This window comes from Gopherus flavomarginatus, chromosome 3 (assembly GCF_025201925.1).
Source record: "Gopherus flavomarginatus isolate rGopFla2 chromosome 3, rGopFla2.mat.asm, whole genome shotgun sequence".
NCBI classification, from domain to species: domain Eukaryota; kingdom Metazoa; phylum Chordata; order Testudines; family Testudinidae; genus Gopherus; species Gopherus flavomarginatus.
Window position 1 is genome coordinate 282,218,288 of NC_066619.1, and position 22,432 is coordinate 282,240,719.

Here is a 22,432-nt window from a genome sequence, read left to right on the forward strand (position 1 = left end):
CAAACAGTGGCTTTATTGACTCTGGCCACTAGGCAGCACTGCCCTGCTATAAAAGGTAGTTCTATTGATTCCAGCCGTTAGGCTGCACTGCCCTACCTAGAAGGATAGCCCCAGCGACTCAGGCCATTGGTCCATGAACCCTTACCACAGGTCTACTGCACTGACCTTCACCATTAGGCCACATCACCTTAGGAGCCAGGGCTGCTGTGGTGGATAGGAAGACTATGCTATTTGGGCTCCACCCCTGTTCTACTTCAATTCCCCCACAACTCAACACCCCCTTGATAGGGAGGACCTACCCTGTGACAGTGCAAAACACACAAGGGGAAATTCGTTAATCTGAATCTTGATGAATGGAGCAATGTACATACACAATGATCCAGTTCAGTAATGGACGCTAGTGTGACAATGGAAGATGGGGTTGTCAATCATACAGAAACAACTGACAAATCAGGAAATGCCTATACAGCAGAATACTTAAAATAGCAGCAATAAAAGCTCGAACAAACTGAGCAAAATTCAAGTGTCAAGTGCATAGCTTTGTCACAGACAATATTGCAAATGTAGCAAAGAGAAACAATCTAGACTATGATAATGGAGGGAACCTGAAACTTACATGTGCAGTGCTCATTTGCTGCATCTTTTAGTCAAAGGCTTAAGTAAAACTCCAGAAATCAAGAAAAATGTTGAAATTGTTAAAACTTCTGTAAACAACCACTGTGCTTCAGCATCACTGAAGAGAGCCGGAGGATCCAAACTATTTCTCCCCTAAGATGTACAATGGAATTTAGTGGCTGACTGTTTTGATATTTATGAAGAACTGGTCTATTCTGATGACAATTTTTGAAGAAAACCATGACAAAATAGATGAACTATCAGAGCCAAAGTAGTCAACATGGGACTGAAGAGAAATGTAGAAGACATGCTGAATATACTGAAACTTATTTCCATAGCCTTGGACAAACTGCACAGAGATTGCTGCTGTACTGCTGAAGCCACTGAAATCTGGAAAAAACTTCAAGAGATATTGAAGAACAAAATGCCCAACAATAAGGTAAATTGCAGGAAGAAAAGAAGCACTTACACCATCACATATTTTTGCCAATATTTCCAACCCAAAGTACCAGGGCAAATGCTCAATTGCTAAAGAAGATGTTGCTGCTATGACTAATGGACATCTAAATAACTCATCAATCATGCTAACCATAATAAATTTCAGGGCTAGAGGTGAACCATTCAAGCAGCACGTTTATTGATGATATTTTAAAGAAAGTCACACCACTGATTTGGTGGAAGTCACTAACTAAGCACCTGGAATCAGAATTTGATGAAATGCTAAACCAGCTTTTGACAGCAGTAGCCTCTTCTGCAGGCACAGAACAAACATTTTCTTCATGTGGATTAATTCACTCAAAGTTGAGAAATCGATTGGGAGTTGAAAAAGCAGGAAAATAGAAATTACTTACTTTGTAACTGGAAGTTCTTTGAGATGTGTGGTCTCTATTGGAATTCTACTATAGATATGAATACATTCCATGCATCCAGAGTTGGAGAATTCTTGACAGCAATGTCCATTGGTCTGCTCTCTTTGTACTTCCAACAGAGAAGACAAAGGGCATAGTGGACTGACCACCTTTCCATTTCCTTCTAAACAGCAAATCAAAGAATGATCCAAAGCAGAGGAAAAGGATGGTGGGTAGTGGAATGCAGATAGGGACCACATATCTTGAATTGCCACCAGTTACAAAGGTAAGTAACTTTCTCTCCATCTTCTTCAAGTGCTGGTCCTTTATATGTATTCCTCTGGGGGTGACCAACAAGCTGTACTCAAGTAGGAGGTAGGTGCGAGGATGCAGGTGGCAGAGCCATTTGAAGGACTGCCATACCAGAGTATGCATCAGCATTTAGTCTTCACTAAAGCATAGTACCTTCCAAAACGTTTGAATGGAACTCCACTTAGCTCCTCTGCAAATGTCAAGCAGAAGCACTTCTTAGAGCAAAGCCACTGACATCGCTGGTGCCCTTGTGGAATGAGCTCTTGCCCCATGAGGGGGAAGAATGTTAGACAGCTTACAGCCGAGTATACAGTCCAATATCCATTTAGAGATCCTCTCAGAGACTATAGCCTGACCTCAAACTCTTTCCGCTATGGCAATAAACAATCAGAGATTTTCGGATTGGCTTTGTAAGCAAAAGGCTAGGACTTATCGCACGTCGAGGGAATGAGATCTCCTTTCTTCTTCAGTTGTGTGGACTGCATGTTGATCGGCAACCAAGATGACATGAGTAGAATTTGGGTGCCAAAACTATCTGGGGCAGTTGGGGGTGATGAGGATGACTCGTGCCTTAGCTTGACGAATTTTCTGTAAGACCTGAGGTAGGAGTGGTAAAGGAGGGAAGGCATAGTTCAGATGGTCTGACCACAGGAGGAAGAAAGTGCTGCCCTGAGAGTGAAGACTTCAGAATCTTTCTGGAGCAGGATATGTTAAACTTTTTTCTTTGGCTAGGCAAACAGATCTCTTGTGGGGATTCCCCAGAGAGCAAAAATACTGTCTATTACTGAATTGTGCAACTCTCACTCGTGGTCGATAGCAAAGCGTCTCCTGAGAGTCGTACAGCATTTTCTGATTCCCTGGAAAATAAGTTTCCAAGAAGGTGATTTAATTGCTGATGCACCAGTTCCACAGAGTGATTGCTTGTGCACACAGGGAAATGGATCTTGCTCCTCTGTCCTTGTTGATGTAAAAGACAGTCGTCATACTATCCAATATGATGAAGACATGGTGACTTTGAATGAATGGGAGAAAGGCTTTGCAAGCTTCCTGGACTGCTTATCATTCCAGAATGTTGATGTGCATTCTGGTCTCTCAGGAAGTCCAAATGCCCTGTGCTAAACGAGACAAATCCATAATGATTTCATACCATAGTACAGATGAAGTTACTTTGCTGGACACAGTTACTATGGCATTCCTGGATTGCTTGCCTGGTGAGTATACTGCCTGAAGCTATGCTTTCAGATAACAAAGACAGTCTGGCAAATAGCATGACATAAGTACTTGAAGCCATATGTCCCAGAAGAGAGAAAAATTCTAATTGATGTTCGAGGGTTCATGATCTGATCTATGAAGGCATTCATCATGTGGAATCTGTTCCTGGGCAGACGGGCCCTTGCCATGATTTAATTTAGGGATACATCATAAATTCTAAAGTCTGCACTGGAGTGAGAACAGACTTTTCCAAATTTATGCTGACACCTAGAAAAGAGAGAATTTGGAACGCTGACAAAATGGCTTTGTGAGTTTCTTGATGTATCCTGGCAACAAGAAGCCACTCACCAAGATAGGGAAAGACTGTGAAGTCACCACGTAAAGACTAGGGGGAGGGGGGCAGGAGCAAGGCTGAATGGGAGAACTCTGTATTGAAAATGGTCTGGGCCCACCATGAATCTGAGGAAGTGTTTGCGAATGAGGTGAATGTCCACATGAAAAATACTCATCTCTCATATCGAAGGTTGGCACTGAAGGGGTATCTGTTCTATTGTTCCTTCCTGCAAGAGGGATTCTACTTCTTGTTTGAGAATCTACTCATGAGAATAGCCCCTGAAAAGGAGTGGAGTTAGGAGTTTAGAGGGGCAAGGGAGATAAATTCGATTGCATAGCCAGAATAGATGATGATTAGTATCCACTTGTCTGCTGTTACTTCCAGAGGTGGGAAAAAAAAGAAAGAGAGTGCTAGATGACTCAAAGGTTGTGTGCAAATTGGAAGGTACTGGCATGATCATTTTGATGGAGGCTGGAATCAGGATGCTAATGTTGCCACAGAAGGTACAGGGAAATGGGACTTCTGAACGCTTTGCCTTTTATGAGGTGCCTCATAAGATCATTGATGGTAAAATTGTTGAGCCATTGGCCTAGGTTTGTATGGATGCTGTGGGAATCTCTCTTCAGTGCAGGTGTATATATTTCCAGGGAGCAGAAAGCGGCCCTGGAGTCCTTTAAAGTATGTACAGACTCATCTCTCTTTTCTGGTTGAGCAGATCAGTTTCATCAGAAGACAGGTCCTCCAGAGTAGTTCTTGACCTCCCTGAGAAACCCTGAAGCATAAAGAAATGATTCACAGCACAATAGCAGCAGACATTGCCCTAGAAGATGTACCTACTGTATCCACCACTGATTGAAAAGCACTCTTGGCAACCAACTTGCCTTTCTCAATGAGAGCCTGAAACTGGGCTCTCCTCTTGCGGAATGAAGTCTGTGAATTTAGAATAGTTCAGGCAGTCATGTCTAGCCATCAGTGCTTGGTGACTGGCAATTCAAAACTGAAGCGGAGTGCCCCAAAAATCAGGCAGAGTGCCCCAAGGGTCGGTCCTGGGGCTGGTTTTGTTCAATATCTTCATTAATGATTTGGAGAATAGCATGGAAAAATTGGAAAGAGTCCAGCGGAGGACAACAAAAATGATTAGGGGGCTGCAGCACATGACTTATGAGGAGAGGCTGAGGGAACTGGGATTGTTTAGTCTGCAGAAGAGAAGAATTAGGGGAGATTTGGTATCTGCTTTCAAATATCTGAAAAGGGGTTCCAAAGAGGATTGATCTAGACTGTTCTCAGTGGTAGCAGATGACAGAACAAGGAGTAATGGTCTCAAACTCCAGTGGGGGAGGTTTAGATTGGATATTAGGAAAAAACTGTTTCACTAGGAGGGTGGTGAAACACTGGAATGGGTTACCTATGGAGGTGCTGGAATCTCCTTCCTTAGAGGTTTTTAAAGTCAGGCTTGACAAAGCCCTGGCTGGGATGATTCAGTTGGGGATTGGTCCTGCTTTGAGCAGCGGGTTGGACTAGATGACCTCCTAAGGTCCCTTCCAACCCTGACATTCTATGATTCTATTCTATGAAGGAAAGTAGAAGTGAATATCTTCCTGCCCAATAAGTCGAGTCATTTACACTCTTTATTGAGTAGAACTAGGGTGCTGCTGTCTAAATCTTTCAACAACAGCCTGGATGACCAAAGAATTAGGAGCAAGATGAGAAAAAAGAAATTCCACCCCTTTGGCTGAGACAAAATAGCATGGGTAGTGGCACAAATAGCAGGGGTATGACAGACTGTTCTAGCTAGTTCCAAAATAGCATCACTAGCAAGAAGTGCTACTTGGCTGGAAACACAGGAATAGCGGACGTCTGTGTGTTTGTGTTTGGGATCCTGAACTTCCTCAAGGGAAATCTGTAGCTCCCCTGCAATCCCATGTAACAGTTCCTGGAATTGCCTTGGGTCATCAGGGGGAGATGGAGACACTGAGACAACTGCTTCATCAGGAGATGACAAAGACAATCTCATCAGTGCTAGCAGAACTGCCGGATCTGACTCAAACTCTTCATCTTCCATGGGGTCAGGAGGAAGCTCTGGTTGACCTCCTGGAGAGGAAAGGAGGGCTGACCCCCTAGTAGATCATGCCAACTCTGCAAGGTGGTGCGGTTCCCACAGTCCCCAATGCTGTATCCATCGACCATACCAGTGGCTACACTGGAGGGAAACCAATGCTCGATAATGGACTAGAAGCCAGACTCCTTCCATAAGTTGCATCTTCTGGTGTGGTCAGGATCTGTCTTGCAAGGGATGGACCTGATGAAGGTGGAGATTGAGGATCCAGGACAGCAAAAATGTCATCAGGTGGAGTATCACATTCTATTCTCCATGGCGTGCAAGCGATCCTGTTTGCCCTAACCAAAGGGACTGGAGCAGTTACTGTTTGTACCACACTAGGGCAAGGCAGAGCTGGTACCGTCGGTGGCTGAGGCTCTCTAGTTGCCTTTTTGTCAGTGCTGTTGGTTCTTGGAGCTTAGGCTTAGTGAGTGCCGCAGGTAGTGCTGCCACCAGAGCACAGCATAGTACTGATAGAGCCCTGGATTTGTGGGTTTTCTTGTTGCGACCCTGAGACTTGGGACGGTCTAAGTCCTCATGGGCTGAGCAGGAAGACTTGTTTAACTTAGGCAGAACTAAATACAACTTTATTGAAGTGGATTTAGAGGAGGATTTGCTATCATGTTTATGAAAATGCTCCCTACCCTCCCAACGAAACCCCAAAGGGGGATTTGTGGGTGTAGGTTCCCTCACTCCTAAGCTGGACCTCATGGCAGGAGATACATTCCTTACTGAGTCAGACCGATGTATTGGGGGTGGTGGATAGAGGAGGGAAGGAGGTGTCCCCTGACCTGGAGCCAAATGCAGCATCATAGTCTTATCAAGTGCTTCTTGAGGCAAAGTTCCCACCCTTCACAGGTATGGCTGGGGAAAGAACATGCACCTTGATATGACATACGCTTCCCCGAGGCAGTACAGGCAGCACTGATGGCTGCTGATCAAGGAGCATGGACAAGAAGCACAGATTTTGAAGCCTAGTCCTGGGCATATTCCAGTACCCATAACAGGGTACCGGGGGAAGTAGGAGGAGGAACATGGGGATTCCCCTAGAGAGGTAAACTATTTATCGATCCATCCATCCATAAAAACGTAGCTAAAAATTACCAGATAAAATTCTAAAACTATTTACAAAATAGGTACACATGTATTTAAAGACAGAAGAATAAATGAAGACAAAGCTCTGACACAGACCATGCAGTGGTAAGAAAGAACTGGACACGTAGTCAGTCCACTCCACCCTTTATTTCCTCAATTAGGGGCATGAGGAGAGTAGGGGCACATGTGCAGACCAACATACACGGCTTTCTGGAATTCTCTCACTCAGGGTATGTCTACATCTACAATTTTGCAGCGCTGGTTGTTACAGCTGTATTAGTACAGCTGTATAGGGCCGGCGCTGCAGAGTGGCCACACTTACAGCAACCAGCGCTGCAAGTGGTGTTAGATGTGGCCATGCTGCAGCGCTGTTGCACACCGCGGGGAAGGAGACCTGCTTGGAGGGGGGGTCGGAGAACGCCAGAGCACACCGCGGGGCTGGATACCTGCTTGGAGGGGGGGTCGGGGAACGCCAGAGCACACCGCAGGGAAGGAGACCTGCTTGGAGGGGGGGTCGGGGAACGCCAGAGCACACCGCGGGGAAGGAGGCCTGCTTGGAGGGCAGTGGAGTTTGCTTAATTACCAGAGAGGCTTCCTCAGGTATGCTGGGATACCTGCTTATTCCACGGAGGTCAACAAAAACGCTGGTGAGTGTCTACACCTGATGACCAGCGCTGGTGATCCAGCGCTGGATCCTCTACACCCGAGGCACGACCGGGTGTATGGCCAGCGCTGCAAACAGGGAGTTGCAGCGCTGGTAATGCCCTGCAGGTGTGTACACATCCTAGGTTGCAGCGCTGTAACCCCCTCACCAGCGCTGCAACTTTGTAGTGTAGACAAGGCCTCAGGGTGTGTGGAGCACATGCATACCCACAGTGTAATACACATAGGGACCAGCACTTAAAGAATAACTTGTCTCTCTCTTCCAGTCTATGAATAGAAAGGAAGAAGGAGAGGATGAGATCTACTAGGTTTAAAAATTTGAAGAACAGCCTAAGTAACTTAGAATACTGTCTCATTTTCAAGAGACTGAGGCGAGTGGAATCGTAGTAAGCTCCAGTTACTTTCACTTAGGCATATTTGAAAATTTTTCCACGCTGACTTGAAATAATCAGTTTAATTCACGGACTACAATTAACTACTCTGTTCATTTAAGAAAATATTTAGTTGCAAATAGGAAACACGTTTTGATAAGAGAAGTTTATGTATTCAAAACATTTATTTATATAAAACAAAACCTTAAATGTTATATGCTGTTTTGTGTGTTTAATTAAATTCCAGTAACTATCCTAATGTAGCTTGACACAAATTAATGAATAAGCAATGTATCATTCACCATTTTCTAACCCACTAAAAATGTACAATAAGAATCTGAAAATATTAAGATATATAATTGCTTATATAAATATATATTAGTTACAGTGTGCCCACCTATGTAGCAAAAAGATTACCAAATCTTGTATACAGGCTATATTTAGTAAATCAACAAGTTTTAATGATTAGATCAACCAATGAGAATGCATCTTTCAGAGAAAATAACTGAAGTACTAATGGAAAAGTTGATTTAAAAAAAAAAAAATCAAGGTTTTCCACTTGGTGATTTCAGTCATGATTTAAATCAATTAAACCTGGCAGCGTATGCCACTGGTAAGTTCAAATACATGATTAGACCTTTTATTTTTGTATATGTTTTCTCTGTAAGGCTTTTATCCTAAAATAAATGTACTCTGTTCTGAAAGAGCTGTTTGGTTATTTGTAACTGCTGGCACACTGTTCATAGCCCTTGGACAAAAAACAAAGCACAGGTGCTGGACTTTGGGGCTTGTCTTCACTACAGGCTAAATCAGCGCTGCTGTGATCGATGCAGCAGGCATCAATGTAGCAGGTCTGGTGAAGACGCAGTAAGTCAATGGGAGAGCGTCTTCCATCAACATAGCACAGTGCAGACACAGCTGTAAGCTAGGTTGACTTAAGTTACGTATCTTATGTAACTTGACTAGCGTAACTTACATCAACTTACCTCATTAGTGTAGATCAGGCCTCAGTCAGACCTGCTGGGAGAATCACAGCAACATGCAAAGGGACTTCAAGCCTAAACTTGTGGTCAGGAGAGAGAGGGATATGGGTAGGAGCCTGAAAGGGCATTCTTTGTGCAGACCAAACCAGGGGACAATAGGAGGATCAAAGGTACAATTACCCCAAAACTCTGACAGCCCCAAAATAATGCAAAAACAAAACCAACATAAAAAACAAAGAGAATATAGAAAGATGAAGCATATCTGAGTTCTCCCTTTGGTGCAAAAACTGAAGTAACTGAAATTTTTATTCCCCAGGTACATTATTCCCTCAAAACACACTAATCTCAAAGAAATGGTATGAAACTTGGAATAGGATAATCTGATCCTGTACAGTGCGGAAAAAAAAGAGTGAAGCTGAATCAGAGATAGATGCACCACGGAAAACTGTGACATGTTTGTCAGCTAATATCAGATATTGTATTGTTTACTTTGATGCTTAGAATTTTATACATGCTGCTTCCTCATGGAAGTGGACACTGAGGAGAAAGCTCAGTGAATTATTATTTGCTTACTACAAATACCCATAGTAGCCTATAAGAGGCCCAAAACTAAGGAAGGTGATAATTTTAGAAACTTTAACTCGGGGGTCTCAAACTCCCAGCCTGTGGGCCATCTGTGGCCCGAGAACCTCCCCACTGCAGCCTGCAGAGGGCAGGCAGACATGCCGCAGACAATGTCTGCTGTAGACAACGCCCTCCGTGGCTCCCATTGGGTGGGGGAGAGGGACAGAGATGATATCATTAGTTGCCAGACAGAGTCAGCCATGAAGGCAGCATTATTAATTGCCGGGGCAGAGTCAGCCATGGAGGCAGCATCACTTTTTTCCACAATGAATATAAACAAGTTAAAATACCGAACACAACTATCTGATGCACACCTTGCTCCAATCCTGAAAATTTCAATTGCTCAATCACGGAGGCCAAACATCAACAAACTGACAGAACTGAAACATTACCAGGTGTCTGGCAAACACCAAAAACTCTCTAGTAGGCAAAGAATTATATGAAGTTGTATGACAGCTTTATTATTTCTAAGAAATTCAAAATAAAAAATACAATATAAATGTTTTCTTTTCTGAACACTATCTTCAGTGACATTACTGGTCCACTGGGAGGATTTGAGGACTGGCACTGGCCCTAAGGCAAATTGAGTTTGAGACCCCTGCTTTAACTTGAGGAATGAGATTATTATTAATGTCTTGTCTTAATGTATTATTAAAGAATACTTACACAGAGCCTTACATCCAAGGATCTCAAAATGTTTCACAGACATTAGGCTTCACAATACACTTTGTGGGGTATGAATGAGTATTATCCTTATCTTACAGATCAGGAAACTGAGGCACAAGGAAGTTAAATGACTTGCCTAATGTGACACTATGTGAGAGCCAGCATTAGAACTTAGATCTGGGTACTGAAAGTCAACAGAACTAACTACTAGATACTACTGTATTCCTTATTTGCATTTCTAAAAAGCAGTCTGTCTTTTTGCCATAGAAGTGCAGGTGAGGGGGACAAGCCAGTAGAAAAGCCTGGGAGCAGGCAAACAGAGATGAAAGTATAAGATGGGAAGGGGAGATCAAAGGAGCAGAAGACAATAAAGTGATTAACTTTTTTCAAAAAGAACAAAATTACTTACTGCATTAAAGATAGCTGAAGTGTACAAAAGAGTTCCTTAACTTTAATATTGCATGTACCAATTGCTGTATATATAACTGTTTATGTAAGTGATGTTATATGATTATGAATGGGAGAAGCGGACTGCTCAATGATGAATAAGAGAAAAGGTGTTCACAAGTCAGTTTTTCATTGGACATTAAACACAGTGAATAACAGTGAAAACGAGGTAGGATTAGAGGTTAAAGTCGGGAAAGAACAAGTTAAAAATTACATAGACAAGTTAAATGTCTCCAAGTCACCGGGGCCTGATGAAATACATCCTAGAATACTCAAGGAGGTGACTGAGTAGATAGCTGAGCCATTAGCGATTATCTTCAAAAACTCATGGAAGATGCAAGAGATTCCATAAGACTGGAAAATGGCAAATATAGTGCCAATCTATAAAAAGGGAAATAAGGAGAGCCCGGGGAAACACACACCCATCAGCTTAACTTCAGTCCCTGGAAAGATAATGGAGCAAATAATTACACAATCCATTTGCAAACACCTAGAAGATAATAAGGTGATAAGTAACAGTAAGTATGGATTTCTCTAGAACAAATCGCATCAAACCAACCTAATAACTTTCTTTGAAAGGTTAACAAGCCTTGTGGATAGGGGGAAGCAGTAGATGTGGTATATCTTGACTTCAGTAAGGCTTTTGATACTGTCTCTCATGACTTTCTCATAAACAAACTAGGGAAATACAAGCTAGATGGCGCTACTATAAGATGGGTGCATAACTGGTTGGAAAAGTGTTCCCAGAGAGTAATTATCAGTGGTTCACAGTCAAGCTGGAAGGGCATATCAAGTGGAGTCACACAGGGATCAGTTCTGGTTCTGGTCTTGCGTCCAGTTCTTGGCATCATATTTCAAGAAATATGTGGACAAACTGGAGAAAGTCCAGAGAAGAGAAATAAAAATGATTAAAGGTCTTGAAAACATGGCCTATGTAAAAACTGAGTTTGTTTACTCTGGAGAAGAGAAGACAGAGAGGGGACATGCTAACCATTTTCATGTACAGAAAAGGTTGTTACGAGGAGGAAGAAAAATTGTTCCCCTTAATCTCTGAGGCTAGGACAAGAAGTAATGGGCTTAAATTGCAGCAAGGGCGGTGTAGGTTGGATATTAGGAAAAATGTACTAACTGTCAGGGTAGTTAAGCACTGGAATAAATTGCCTAGGGGGGTTGTGGAATCTCCATCTTTGGAGATTTTTAAGAGCAGGTTAGACAAACACCTGTCAGGGATGGTCTAGATCAGTGCTTCTCAAAGTGGTGGTCCATGGACTGGTGCCAGCCAGCAAGCCATTGGCTGCCGGTCCGCGGCAACTTCCCTCATAGGAGGGTCAAATAGGATAATAATAGGGCACCGATCCCTGGCACACTGGAAAAAAAGATAGCTTGAGAAGCACTGGTCTAGATAATACTTAGCCCTGCCATCAGTGCAGGGGACTGGTCTAGATGACCTCTAGAAATCTCTTCCAGTCCCACAATTCTGTGACTCTGTGATTCTCGATTAAGATATGATCCACACTGTGAAACAATTTGAAAATCCCCAATTTAAATACAAAACATACAAAGAAAGTAGGGAAGGGGAGGGGAGGTAGGGTGACCAGATGTCCCTATTTTATAGATTTTTGGGGGCTTTTTCTTATATAGGCACCTATTACTCCCCACCCCATCCCGATTTTTTACATTTGTTATCTGGTCACCCTAAGGGGAGGGGAGGGAGGAGCAAAAACTAACTTGACAGAACAATGCCATCCTCCACCGATCTTGCTAATACCACAGTTTCTGTTTGGATTTCCTGCTCCCATCCCCTTCCACTTTAACTTCAATATTTATGATTTCCAGTTACCTGTTTGGTAACGCTTTTCTGTAGAAGGCTCATAAACCAGAGCCCTTTTTGAAAAATGTGCTTTAAAGAAGGACTTGAATGAGAAGAGAATAAAGCCACATCACACTGAGACAGGGATGCTTTAAAAAAATGAGAGTAATCAAGTTTGGGAAATTGAATTAATACTGACTCAGAGAGAAGAGCGCCACCTACTGAATCACTACTTCTTTCTGAAGCATTAGGCTTTTCCTGAGAAGCCTCCCACCCTAGTAGGCTAATTAACTAGAATCTCATAGGGTAGCAGCTGGAGAAATCAAAAGAAACAGGCAAGATAACATTCTGGTTGTTTCAAAAGATACCAGAGAGCAACACTAAAGTAATGTAAGTGATCAAGAAGCTCTACCATTTGATACCAGTAGTGTGTAAAGCTAATGTCATCTTAGCTGTGATGCACAAAACAATTACAGGCAGAAAATAAATTTAGACTAGAATAATCATCTGAGGGTTCGTTCAGATCAAGTGTGGAGAAGAAAAACTGTCAAGTTTTCATGATTTCCAGTTCTCTCCACTAAATATACATTGAGGAAAAAAAGCAAGGGCTGAGTAACTTAACTACCTCATCACATCTGTGATGATTAGAATCATAGACTATCAGGGTTGGAAGGGACCTCAGGAGATTATCTAGTCCAACCCCTGCTCAAAGCAGGAACAATTCCCAACTAAATCATCCCAGCCAGGGCTTGTCAAGCCTGACCTTAAAAACCTATAAGGAAGGAGATTCCACCACTTCCCTAGGTAACCCATTCCAATGCTTCACCACCCTCCTAGTGAAAAAGGTTTTCCTAATATCCAACCTAAACCTCCCCCATTGCAACTTGAGACCATTATTCCTCCTTCTATCATCTGGTACCACTGAGAAAAGTCTAGATCCATCCTCTTTGGAAACCTCTTTCAGGTAGTTGAAAGCAGCTATTAAATCCCCCCTCATTCCTCTCTTCTGCAGACTAAACCATCCCAGTTCCTTCAGCCTTTCCTCATAAGTCATGTGCTGCAGCCCCCTAATCATTTTTGTTGTCCTACGCTGGACTCTTTCCAATTTTTCCACATCCTTCTTGTAGTGTGGGGCCCAAAATTGGACACAGTACTCCAGAAGAGGCCTCACCAATGTCGAATAGAGGGGAATGATCACATCCCTTGATCTGCTGGCAATGCCCCTACTTATACACACCAAAATGCCACTAGCCTTCTTGGTAACAAGGGCACACTGTCAACTCATATCCAGCTTCTCATCCACTGTAACCCCTCGGTCCTTTTCTGCAGCACTGCTGCTTAGCCATTCGGTCCCCAGTCTGTAGCAGTGCATGGGATTCTTCCATCCTAAGTGTGGGACTCTGCACTTGTCCTTGCTGAACCTCATCAGGCTTCTTTTGGCCCAATCCTCTAATTTGTCTAGGTCCTTCTGTATCCTATCCCTACCCTCCAGTGTATCTACCCCTCCTCCCAGTGTAGTGTCATCTGCAAACTTGCTGAGACTGCAGTTCACACCATCCTCCAGATCATTAATGAAGATATTGAACAAAATCGGCCCCAGGACCGACCCTTGGGGCACTCCGCTTGATATCGGCTGCCAACTAGACATGGAACCATTGATCACTATCCGTTGAGCGCGATGACCTAACCAGCTTTCTATCCACCTTACAGTCCATTCATCCAGCCCATACTACTTTAAACTTGCAGGCAAGAATACTGTGGGAGACCATAACAAAAGCTTTGCTAAAGTCAAGGAATAACACATCCACTGCTTTCCCCTCATCCACAGACCCAGTTATTGCCTCATCCTACTGGGACCCAGGAAGTGCCCGCTTACTGCTAAAGGACCTCTCCCCGGGCGGATTCACTGGGCCTGGAAACCAAATGATTCCAGGAGACAACTAATGAAATACCAGCAACAGGAGTGTGGTCAAAGGATCAAACTAAGGGAACCTGACTGGTACACCGAGTAGAGAACCCCGGACAGCACCCACTGCTCCTCGAAGGTGTCAAGGGAACCAGTGGACGCCGCCCAGAGGAACTCTGGACGGAGGATTGGAAATAAGTCCCACAGTCACAGGAGACCCCATCGGCCAACCTACTCGCCCTGGTTTTATAGATGGCCATTTTAGCCAGGGCTAGAAGGCTGACTAGGAGGTCCAGTGACTTCATGGGGCCATGAATAGGAGTGCATAAATAAGAAGGTGATGGGAAAAGTGCAACCAAAAACGTAACAGGATGTCTAAGAGGAGCCAGAATAGGGGCTGCAACCTGGCGCACTCCAGGTAAACGTGTGCCGGGGTCTCCCTCACGCCACAGAAGGGGTAGGTGTCTGGGACAGGAGTAAAGCGCGCCAGATACATGCCCATGCTCATGCCCCCATGAAGGAGCTGCCAATTGATATCCCCTGTGAGCCTCAGGACCAGGGTAGAATATAGGCTGGCCCATCAGGGTGCCTCACCCTCGAAAGGTGGCAGGAGGTCCTGCCACTTTCTGTTGGGTCAGGATGCGAGTGTGAGGAAGTGAAGGGTGTAGAGCACGAGCATGTATAGGTGTTTTCTTGGCGCAGTCTGGAAACGAACTGGCTGCAAGTCGTCCAGCTGGCTCATGGTGAAGGGGCACGGAGGCCTGTTATCTCCTCATAGAAGGCAATTAGATTAGTCAGGCATGATCTGCCCTTGGTGAATCCATGCTGACTGTTCCTGATCACTTTCCTCTCCTCTAAATGCTTCAGAATTGATTCCTTGAGGACCTGCTCCATGATTTTTCCAGGGACTGAGGTGTGGCTGACTGGCCTGTAGTTCCCCGGATCCTCCTCCTTCCTTTTTTTCAAGATGGGCACTACATTGGCCTTTTTCCAGTCATCTGGGACCTCCCCCGATCACCATGAGTTTTCAAAGATAATGGCCAATGGCTCTGCAATCACATCCGCCAACTCCATTAGCACCCTCGGATGCAACGCTAAGGAGAGTAACTTCTCTTGGAAATCTTTAGTGTCCACTAGATTTGTAAAAGGAAAAATAGCACCAGGGAAACAATTTAAATTTGGTTAGGTAATAAAACAAATTGTATATATCCTTGTCCTGAATCAGAGTCTACTGAATGAATCACAAACAGAAATGAGCACAACAAAGAGAGAAAGCTATAGGGACCTAGCCAGAATGCAGTTCCCAGGTGAAGTGTTCAAATTTCAAACAGTAAACAAGTGCATCTCCCAGAACATCAAAAAAATCAGGAAAGACTCTAAAAGAACTCAATTTAGTTTGCCTTTATTAAATGCATAGTGCTATGGTTGGATTTTTAAACCACATACATCTAAAAATCCAAAGTTATCATTCCTATAAATTATGGAAGTATGTCCCTTGATTTAGGTAAAATATTGCATTACTGCAGATGGGGTTAATTTTATGCTTTATTATAATGAAATAATGCATTCATGTAATATTTTGTGTTTTATTTCCTTAGGCTTGGGGGAGGGAGAAAAGAATGAATTCATGTACTATGTAAGGACATATTAATTGTGAAACCACAAACACAATCACATTCAGATAAATGCAAATTTTGAGCATTTACTGCAAATATATATGTATGTACAGTGTCAGATTTGAACACAAATACAGGGAGGGACCAATCCTGCAATCCCTACACATGCCCATATCTTTTCATGTTTAATTCAATTCAAATAGACACTCTGCATGTATGTTTTTTGAATGTGTGATCACTGAATCAATGTGTTTCATTTCCATTTATATGATTTCAATTTGTAGTACACATCATAAACTTGTCCTCAATGAGGACTAAACCTATCAGAAGTTTGCAGTTTAAAAAGAAGCCCATTTAGATCTGAGCATAAAACAGAACTTTTCTTAACTACTAACTCTATTTAATGCTTTAAAAAAAAATTAAAAGTTGACATAATCAAGAATTTGAGTAAACTTTCTAAATATGCTTCAGCTATGGCTAGGCTGTGGAAATTCCTGCTCAATAGGGAAGAGCTGATGGGCAGTGATCTGGGAAAACCTGCATATATATAGTAGTGCAGTACAGAACTCACACCACATGGAGTCAGAGGGTATATCTACACTACAGCACAGCGGTGCATCTGTGCTGCCACAGGGCTATACTGTAGACACATCCTACATCAACGAAAGGGATTTTTCTCTCACTTTAATAAACTCACTTCTCCAAGAGGCAGTAGCTAGATCAGGGGTCGGCAACCTTTCAGAAGTGGTGTGCCGAGTCTTCATTTATTCACTCTAATTTATGGCTTTGGATGCCGGTAATACATTTTAATGTTTTTTAGAAGGTCTCTCTCTATAAGTCTGTGTATTATATAACTAAACTAGTGTTGTATTGTAAAATAAACAAGGTTTTCAAAATGTTTAAGAAGCTTCATTTAAAATGAAATTAAAATGTTGATCTTACGCTGCCAGCCCACTCAGCCCGCTGCTGGTCTGGGGTTCTGTTCACCTAGGCTGACGGAGGGCTAAGCAAGGCCTGCGGCCAGGACCCTGGCTGGCAAGGGTCCATCAGCCAGAACCCAAGACCAGCAGCAGGCTGTGTGGGGCCGGGACCCAGGGGCTGGAGTGAGGGCTGGGCGCTGGGTATGTGGGGGGGTATAGGTGTCAGGGCAGAGGAGGGGCTGGGTATGGGTGCGGGTGTTAGGGCTAGGGTTGTGGGGGGGGGAATGAAGAAGTCAAACAGAGGGCTGGGTGTGTATGAGAAAGGTACAGGGCTCAGGGCAGGGGCCTGGGGATTGTGCGGGGCTCAGGGCAGAGGGCGTGGTGTGTGGGGGGGTCAGGGCTCAGGGGAGAGGGCTGGGTGACTGCCCCCCTAAGAACTCCCAACCCCACTGCTCCTTGTCCGCTGACTATCCCGTCCTGGGACCTCTGCCCTCAACTGCCCCCCAGGACCCCACCCACTATCTAAGCCTCCCTGTTCCTTGTCCTCGGACTGGACCCTATCCCCTACCTGGCCCCTGACTGCTCCGACCCTTATCGACATCCCCGTCCCCAGCCAGACCCCCGGGGCTCCCATGCCTATCCAACCACTCCCCGCCCCCTGACAGGATCCCCAGAACTCCCGACCAATCCAACCCCCGCCCCGACTCCCTGCCTGCACCAACCCCTCTCCACACTCCTGCCTCCTGACAAGACCCCCAGAACTCCCAACTCATACAACCCCCCAGCTCCTTGTCCCCTGACCACCCCCTCCAGAGACCCCCCTAGCCTAACTGCCCCCCCGGACCCTCCTTGCTCCCTCCCCTGACTGCCCTGACCCCTATCCACCCCCTGCCCCCTCACAAACCCCAGGACTCCCATGCCCCATCCAACCCCCCCTGCTCCCTGACTGCCCCCTCCAGAGACCCCCGCCCCTAACCCCCCCCGGGACCCCACCTCCCCACCCAACCCACCCTGCTCCCTGCCCCCCTGACTGCCTCCATCCCTTATCCAACCCTCCCAGCCCTGGGTCCTTTACCTTTAGGCTCCACGCAGAGCCAGACACACTGCTCCACCGGAGAGCACAGCCCCGCCCCTCAGAGCGCTGCGCACGGCGGCGGCAGAGCTCCGATTGAGCAGGGAGCATGTCTGCCTCCCCGCAGAGTCAAACGCTGTCCCGCGGGAGTACACAGCCCCAACCCCCAGAGTGCTGCACGTGGAAGCAGGACTCCAGGGGAGGAGAGAAGGTGGGGGAGGGGCCGGCAGCTTGCTGCGCTCGGCCGGCGATCCGACCCGGGAGCACAGACCCCGCAGCTTGCCATGCCGGGAGAGTGGGGCCATTTGCCCACCCCGTGTGCACGGCTATGCTTCTGCTCCCTGCTCCCGCACAGGGAGCAGAGAGCAGAGGAGAGCGGGTGAGGCTGGGCAGGATTTTTAATGGCATGCTGGAGTCCGGGCAGGCTCCAGCGTGCCATTAAAAATTGGCTTATGTGCCGTCTGTGGCACGCATGCCATAGGTTGCCAACCCCTGAGCTAGATCCACAGAAGCTACATCTACATCAGGGGTTAGGTCAACCTAACCACAGCACTCAGGGTGCAAAAGTTTTCACACCCTTGAGCATGGATCTAATTTAAGTAGTAGACTAGGTCAGAATCCCACTGCTATAAGAAAAAGATCTTTGTGGATAGGGGAGAACAGCCCCTTTCTGAAGAATGAACATGAAGGAGCAGGCAACTGTTAACTCAAGAAAATATAGGGGTGGCAAACAGGCCTCAGAAGACTGAGGAAGGATGAGGGCCCTCATCAAGTTGCAGGCAGTTTGTCAGGAGTCATCTCTCCTCTTCCAGAAGACTACAAAGATAGTGTTTCCCTTTAGCTGGAGAGAATATTTAGAAGGGGGGAAAAAACCTTGTTTGGCAGTCTCTTGATGGTAGCCTGCAACTATCTGAAGAGGGGTTCCAAAAAGGATGGAGCTAGGCTGTTCTCAGTGGTGGCAGATGACAGAACAAGAAGCAGTGGTCTCAAGTTGCAGTGGGGGAGGTCTAGGCTGGATACTAGGGGGTAGCCTGGGTGGCGGGGCTCCGGCTGTCAGCCCCAAGGCAGTGGGGTCGCTGGCTGTCGCCTTTATCCCCACCTCCTGGGTGTGCATGGCCATTCTGCATGAGCCCCAGTCATCCAGGGCTGACAACCAGAGCTTTTAAAAAAAAAAAAAGAAAGGCACACAGCTCACATCTCCCTTCACACATTCCTGCACTTTTCTTGGGTGGTCCGCCCCAAAATTTGAGAACTGCTGCTCTAAATAACCCATCAGCACAGCCTCTAACCTCTTGATACAGTAACTTCACAAAGCAGCAAACAGAATCATAGTGAACACTGTTCTTTAAGCAGTGTCTCCTAACATCTCTGAGTATAAACAAGGTTGTTGTTTTTTTATTAAGTATTTATGTATATGAGTTAGTTCTCTTTCCCCTTTGTTTATGGCCTGAAGACTATGGCCAACAAGTGGCTTAAGCATTACATAAATTGTGAAATATTATTATTAGAGCTGTCAATTAATCAATTAACTCAAGGTCCCTGTATCATGTCTCAAGTGAAACAGTAATTCGTAATGTATTAAGCCATAGTCAGCATGCCCTTAACACATATACTAAATATTTATTCAGTGCCAGAAATATACACAATATACACTGACATTCTAACTCAGGGTTTCTCAAACAGGGGTCGCCGCTTGTGTAGGGAAAGCCCCCGGCGGGCCGGGCCGGTGTGTTTACCTGCCCCGTCCACAGGTCCAGCCGATCGTGGCTCCCACTGGCCGCGGATCGCTGCTCCGGGCCAGTGGGAGCTGTTGGAAGCGGCGCGGGCCGAAACTTACTGGCCGCCGCTTCCAGCAGCTTCCATTGGCCCGGAGCAGCGATCCACGGCCAGCGGGAGCCACGATCGGCCGGACCTGCGGACGGGGAAGGTAAACACAGCGGCCGGGCCCGCCCGGCGCTTTCCCTCCACAAGCGGCAACCCCATTTGACAAACCCTGCTCTAACTGCTGTAAGAGCATCATTTCACGTCTTAAAAGAAAAATATGTGGCAGCAGTACTTCCACAGTTAAGATTACAACCCACTCTGCATTCTAGGAGGAATAGTTTAGGGAAGGCTCCCAAAGTAACAGGTGAAAAGTTACATATTTCTGCCCCACAACAATTTTGCCTATCTTTACTGGCCTGTGTTCTTTGCCAGACCCCGATCTACTTCACTCTGTGGTTGTCTATGGCTGACTGCTTTAATACACTGATGCTCAAAGTATGACCAGAAGGTTTATTCAGTTCTCCATACTCACTGATTTCCAAACGTACTAACTTTAAAAGAGAGAAAAAAAAAACCACGTTGACTGAATAAGGAGTTCTGAATAAATGGACCCTGCATTTCACTCTAGGTTTAGCACTGAGCTCTCACTCTAGAAAATGGACTGCTGCTGTATTAATCCAAGCTGAAGCATTCTGATCTCTACTTTTAGAAAATTAACTATAGTTTTCTAGAAACTTACTGCTAATCACTGGTATATACTGTAGGACTGTGGCAGTTAACAGTGGGTAACCAGAACCAATAATTTACCTATTTTATCTCTGCTTGTTCCAGATACAAGCAAACTTAATAAAAGAAACTGCCTACAACTTTAAAACTACCTGTTTCAGACAGACCGATATAGCTTGTTATTTTTACTCTCATTCAAAGAGCCTCCAATTGCTTGTCTTTCAAATCATAACTCCAACAATAAATACTGACATGCCTGGAGTTCATTGTCCTTTTTACACAATCAAACAAGCCTATAACTTATTCAGTTTATTTATATCACTCACACTTAAATTAAAAAATAATGCTTTGCATCCTACCCTAGTTGTCCTCTTCCTTTAGGCAAATGCTCATTCCTCTCTCCCCCAGACCCAAAGTTTACACTGGGATTAAAATTAAAGGGACATTGGTCAGATACCTTAGGATCCAAATTTGGATTTTGTTTTTAAAAAGTTACAAAACCAAATATTAAGAGAAAAATGTTTTCTTCAGAACTTAAACATAGGGTGACCAGACAGCAAATGTGAAAAATTGAGATGGGGTGGAGGGTAATAGGACCCTAAATAAGAAAAAGTCCCCAAAATCGGGACTATCCCCATAAAATCGGGACATCTGGTCACTCTACTTAAACATCACCCTGCAGAATCCACAGGCATGCAACTACTTGGGTGCATAAATTTTTGACTGCTTTGCAGAACAAGGCCCTACATGTTCCTTTTAAGTGCACGAGAGACAGAAAGTGAAATTCACATATCTATTTTCCTTGACCAAGCTGAAAGGAACATCAAATGTAAAATACCATGACAGTCAAAAGTAAATTAGATTTTTAAAAGTTTTTTGGGTTGCAGCAACCTAAGGTGTCATTTAAATTTTTTCTTTGCAGTGTAAGTTTCTATCCAATAACAATCTCATACAGTAATAAAGGTGGATGTACTCATCCACACACATACACGCTGAAGTTTCCAACAGCACCTATTGATTATGCTTGCCCAATTTGAGACACCTCAGGCCCAGTTTGCTGCGGTTCTGAACCCCACTGACTTCAGCTTGAGTCGTGGGTGCTCTGCACCTCTGGAAACCAGGCCTCCGAAATCGCAAGTTGGGCGCCCAAAGACGGAGGTGCCCAAAACCAGCAGTTGCATTTTGGCCATGCTGCGACCACTGGTTATAACGCTGTTGCAAGGACGGCCTCCCTGATCCACCCGCCTTAAGGCTGCGGGTGCCACACTTCCCACAGGCCCATCAGCAGGGCATCTGGGCACCACCAGGGAGCCCGCCACCTCGTGCTGGGCCGGGAGGCGCCACGCCCCCACAGCGGCCCAGCTCCCTGGCTGAGCGGGGGGGGCAGCATGAGGCCAGTGCTCAGGTCAGAGGCCAGTGGCGCTATAGGATGCCCTGTCACACAGGAATGGGGGCGAGGGGAGACAAGCGCTTCCAGGTGATGGACGGCAGCGACGCTGGCGGATGTGTGTGTGTTGTGTTGTGTTGTGTTGTGTTGTGTTGTGTTGTGTTGTGTTGTGTTGTGTGCAGCCCCCCCCCCCCCAAGCCACGGCCCCCAGCCCAGAGACCACTGCCCTGCCCCAGGCCAGCAGGGCCCTGAGGTGGCCCAGCCTCCCTCCTCCGCGTGGCCGAGCCTGGCTCCCCGGCTACTCACAGGAGCCTGTCCCGGCCGCTCCGTCCCCTCCTCCAGCTCCATGCTGCTCCCTCTCCCCTCACGCAGCGGCCCGCTACTAGGGCCACACAGAGGCAAGGCGGCGGCAGCCAGCTGCGCATGCGCAGCCACCTCCCCAGCCCGTTGTTAGGGACTCGCTCGGAGGAAGGGAAGGGCGGGGACTAGCGGCAGCCGTTGAAGAAAGGGAGCGAGAAGAGCGCGAGGCAGAGCCGTTGGGCGCGCGCGAGGGCGCGAGAGGGTTCCTTCCCCGAGGAAGGACGGAGCGTGCGCGCGCGCGCGCTGCTGAGACGATCTAGGTGCTTAGGCGGCGGTGGCTGGTGCTGCTGTTGAAATGCCCGGATGTCAAGGAAGGCGGCATCCAGTAGCAGTGCCCATGTCTTACTTGCCTGCTGATGGTCCTGCGCGCGCAGGGCGCTAGCCTCGTCGGCCTTTCCAGTTGCTTGCCAATGAGCATCTGTCCCCTTTGCAAAGCCTTGGTGCACCCGGCCTGGGGGCTGTGTGATGCCCAGTCACCCTGGCAGTGACACTGTGCCTGCCTTCACCCTGTGTTATGATAGTGCCTCATGGCGGCACTTAACAGGATGAATCCAAGGGGGGGCAACTATTTTTTAAATTTTATTAAATGTCAACTTTTTTCCT

General features: G+C 45.9%; 1 protein-coding gene across 6 annotated transcripts in view; it reads right to left on the reverse strand.

Annotated features, from left to right (window-relative positions):
* ALMS1 (ALMS1 centrosome and basal body associated protein) overlaps positions 1-21,923 on the reverse strand; it is a 146,123-nt gene extending 124,200 nt beyond the window's left edge. For 3 of the 6 annotated variants that reach the window (XM_050943274.1, XM_050943276.1, XM_050943273.1), the window contains exon 1: positions 21,776-21,920. In XM_050943274.1, the coding sequence (XP_050799231.1) occupies positions 21,776-21,817 (42 nt within the window). In that variant the 5' untranslated portion in view covers positions 21,818-21,920. Of the gene's footprint in view, positions 1-21,775 lie in introns of all 6 variants that reach the window. The other 3 variants (XM_050943275.1, XM_050943272.1, XM_050943277.1) reach the window with 2 other exon arrangements.
* Between the last annotated feature and the right edge of the window lie 509 nt (positions 21,924-22,432).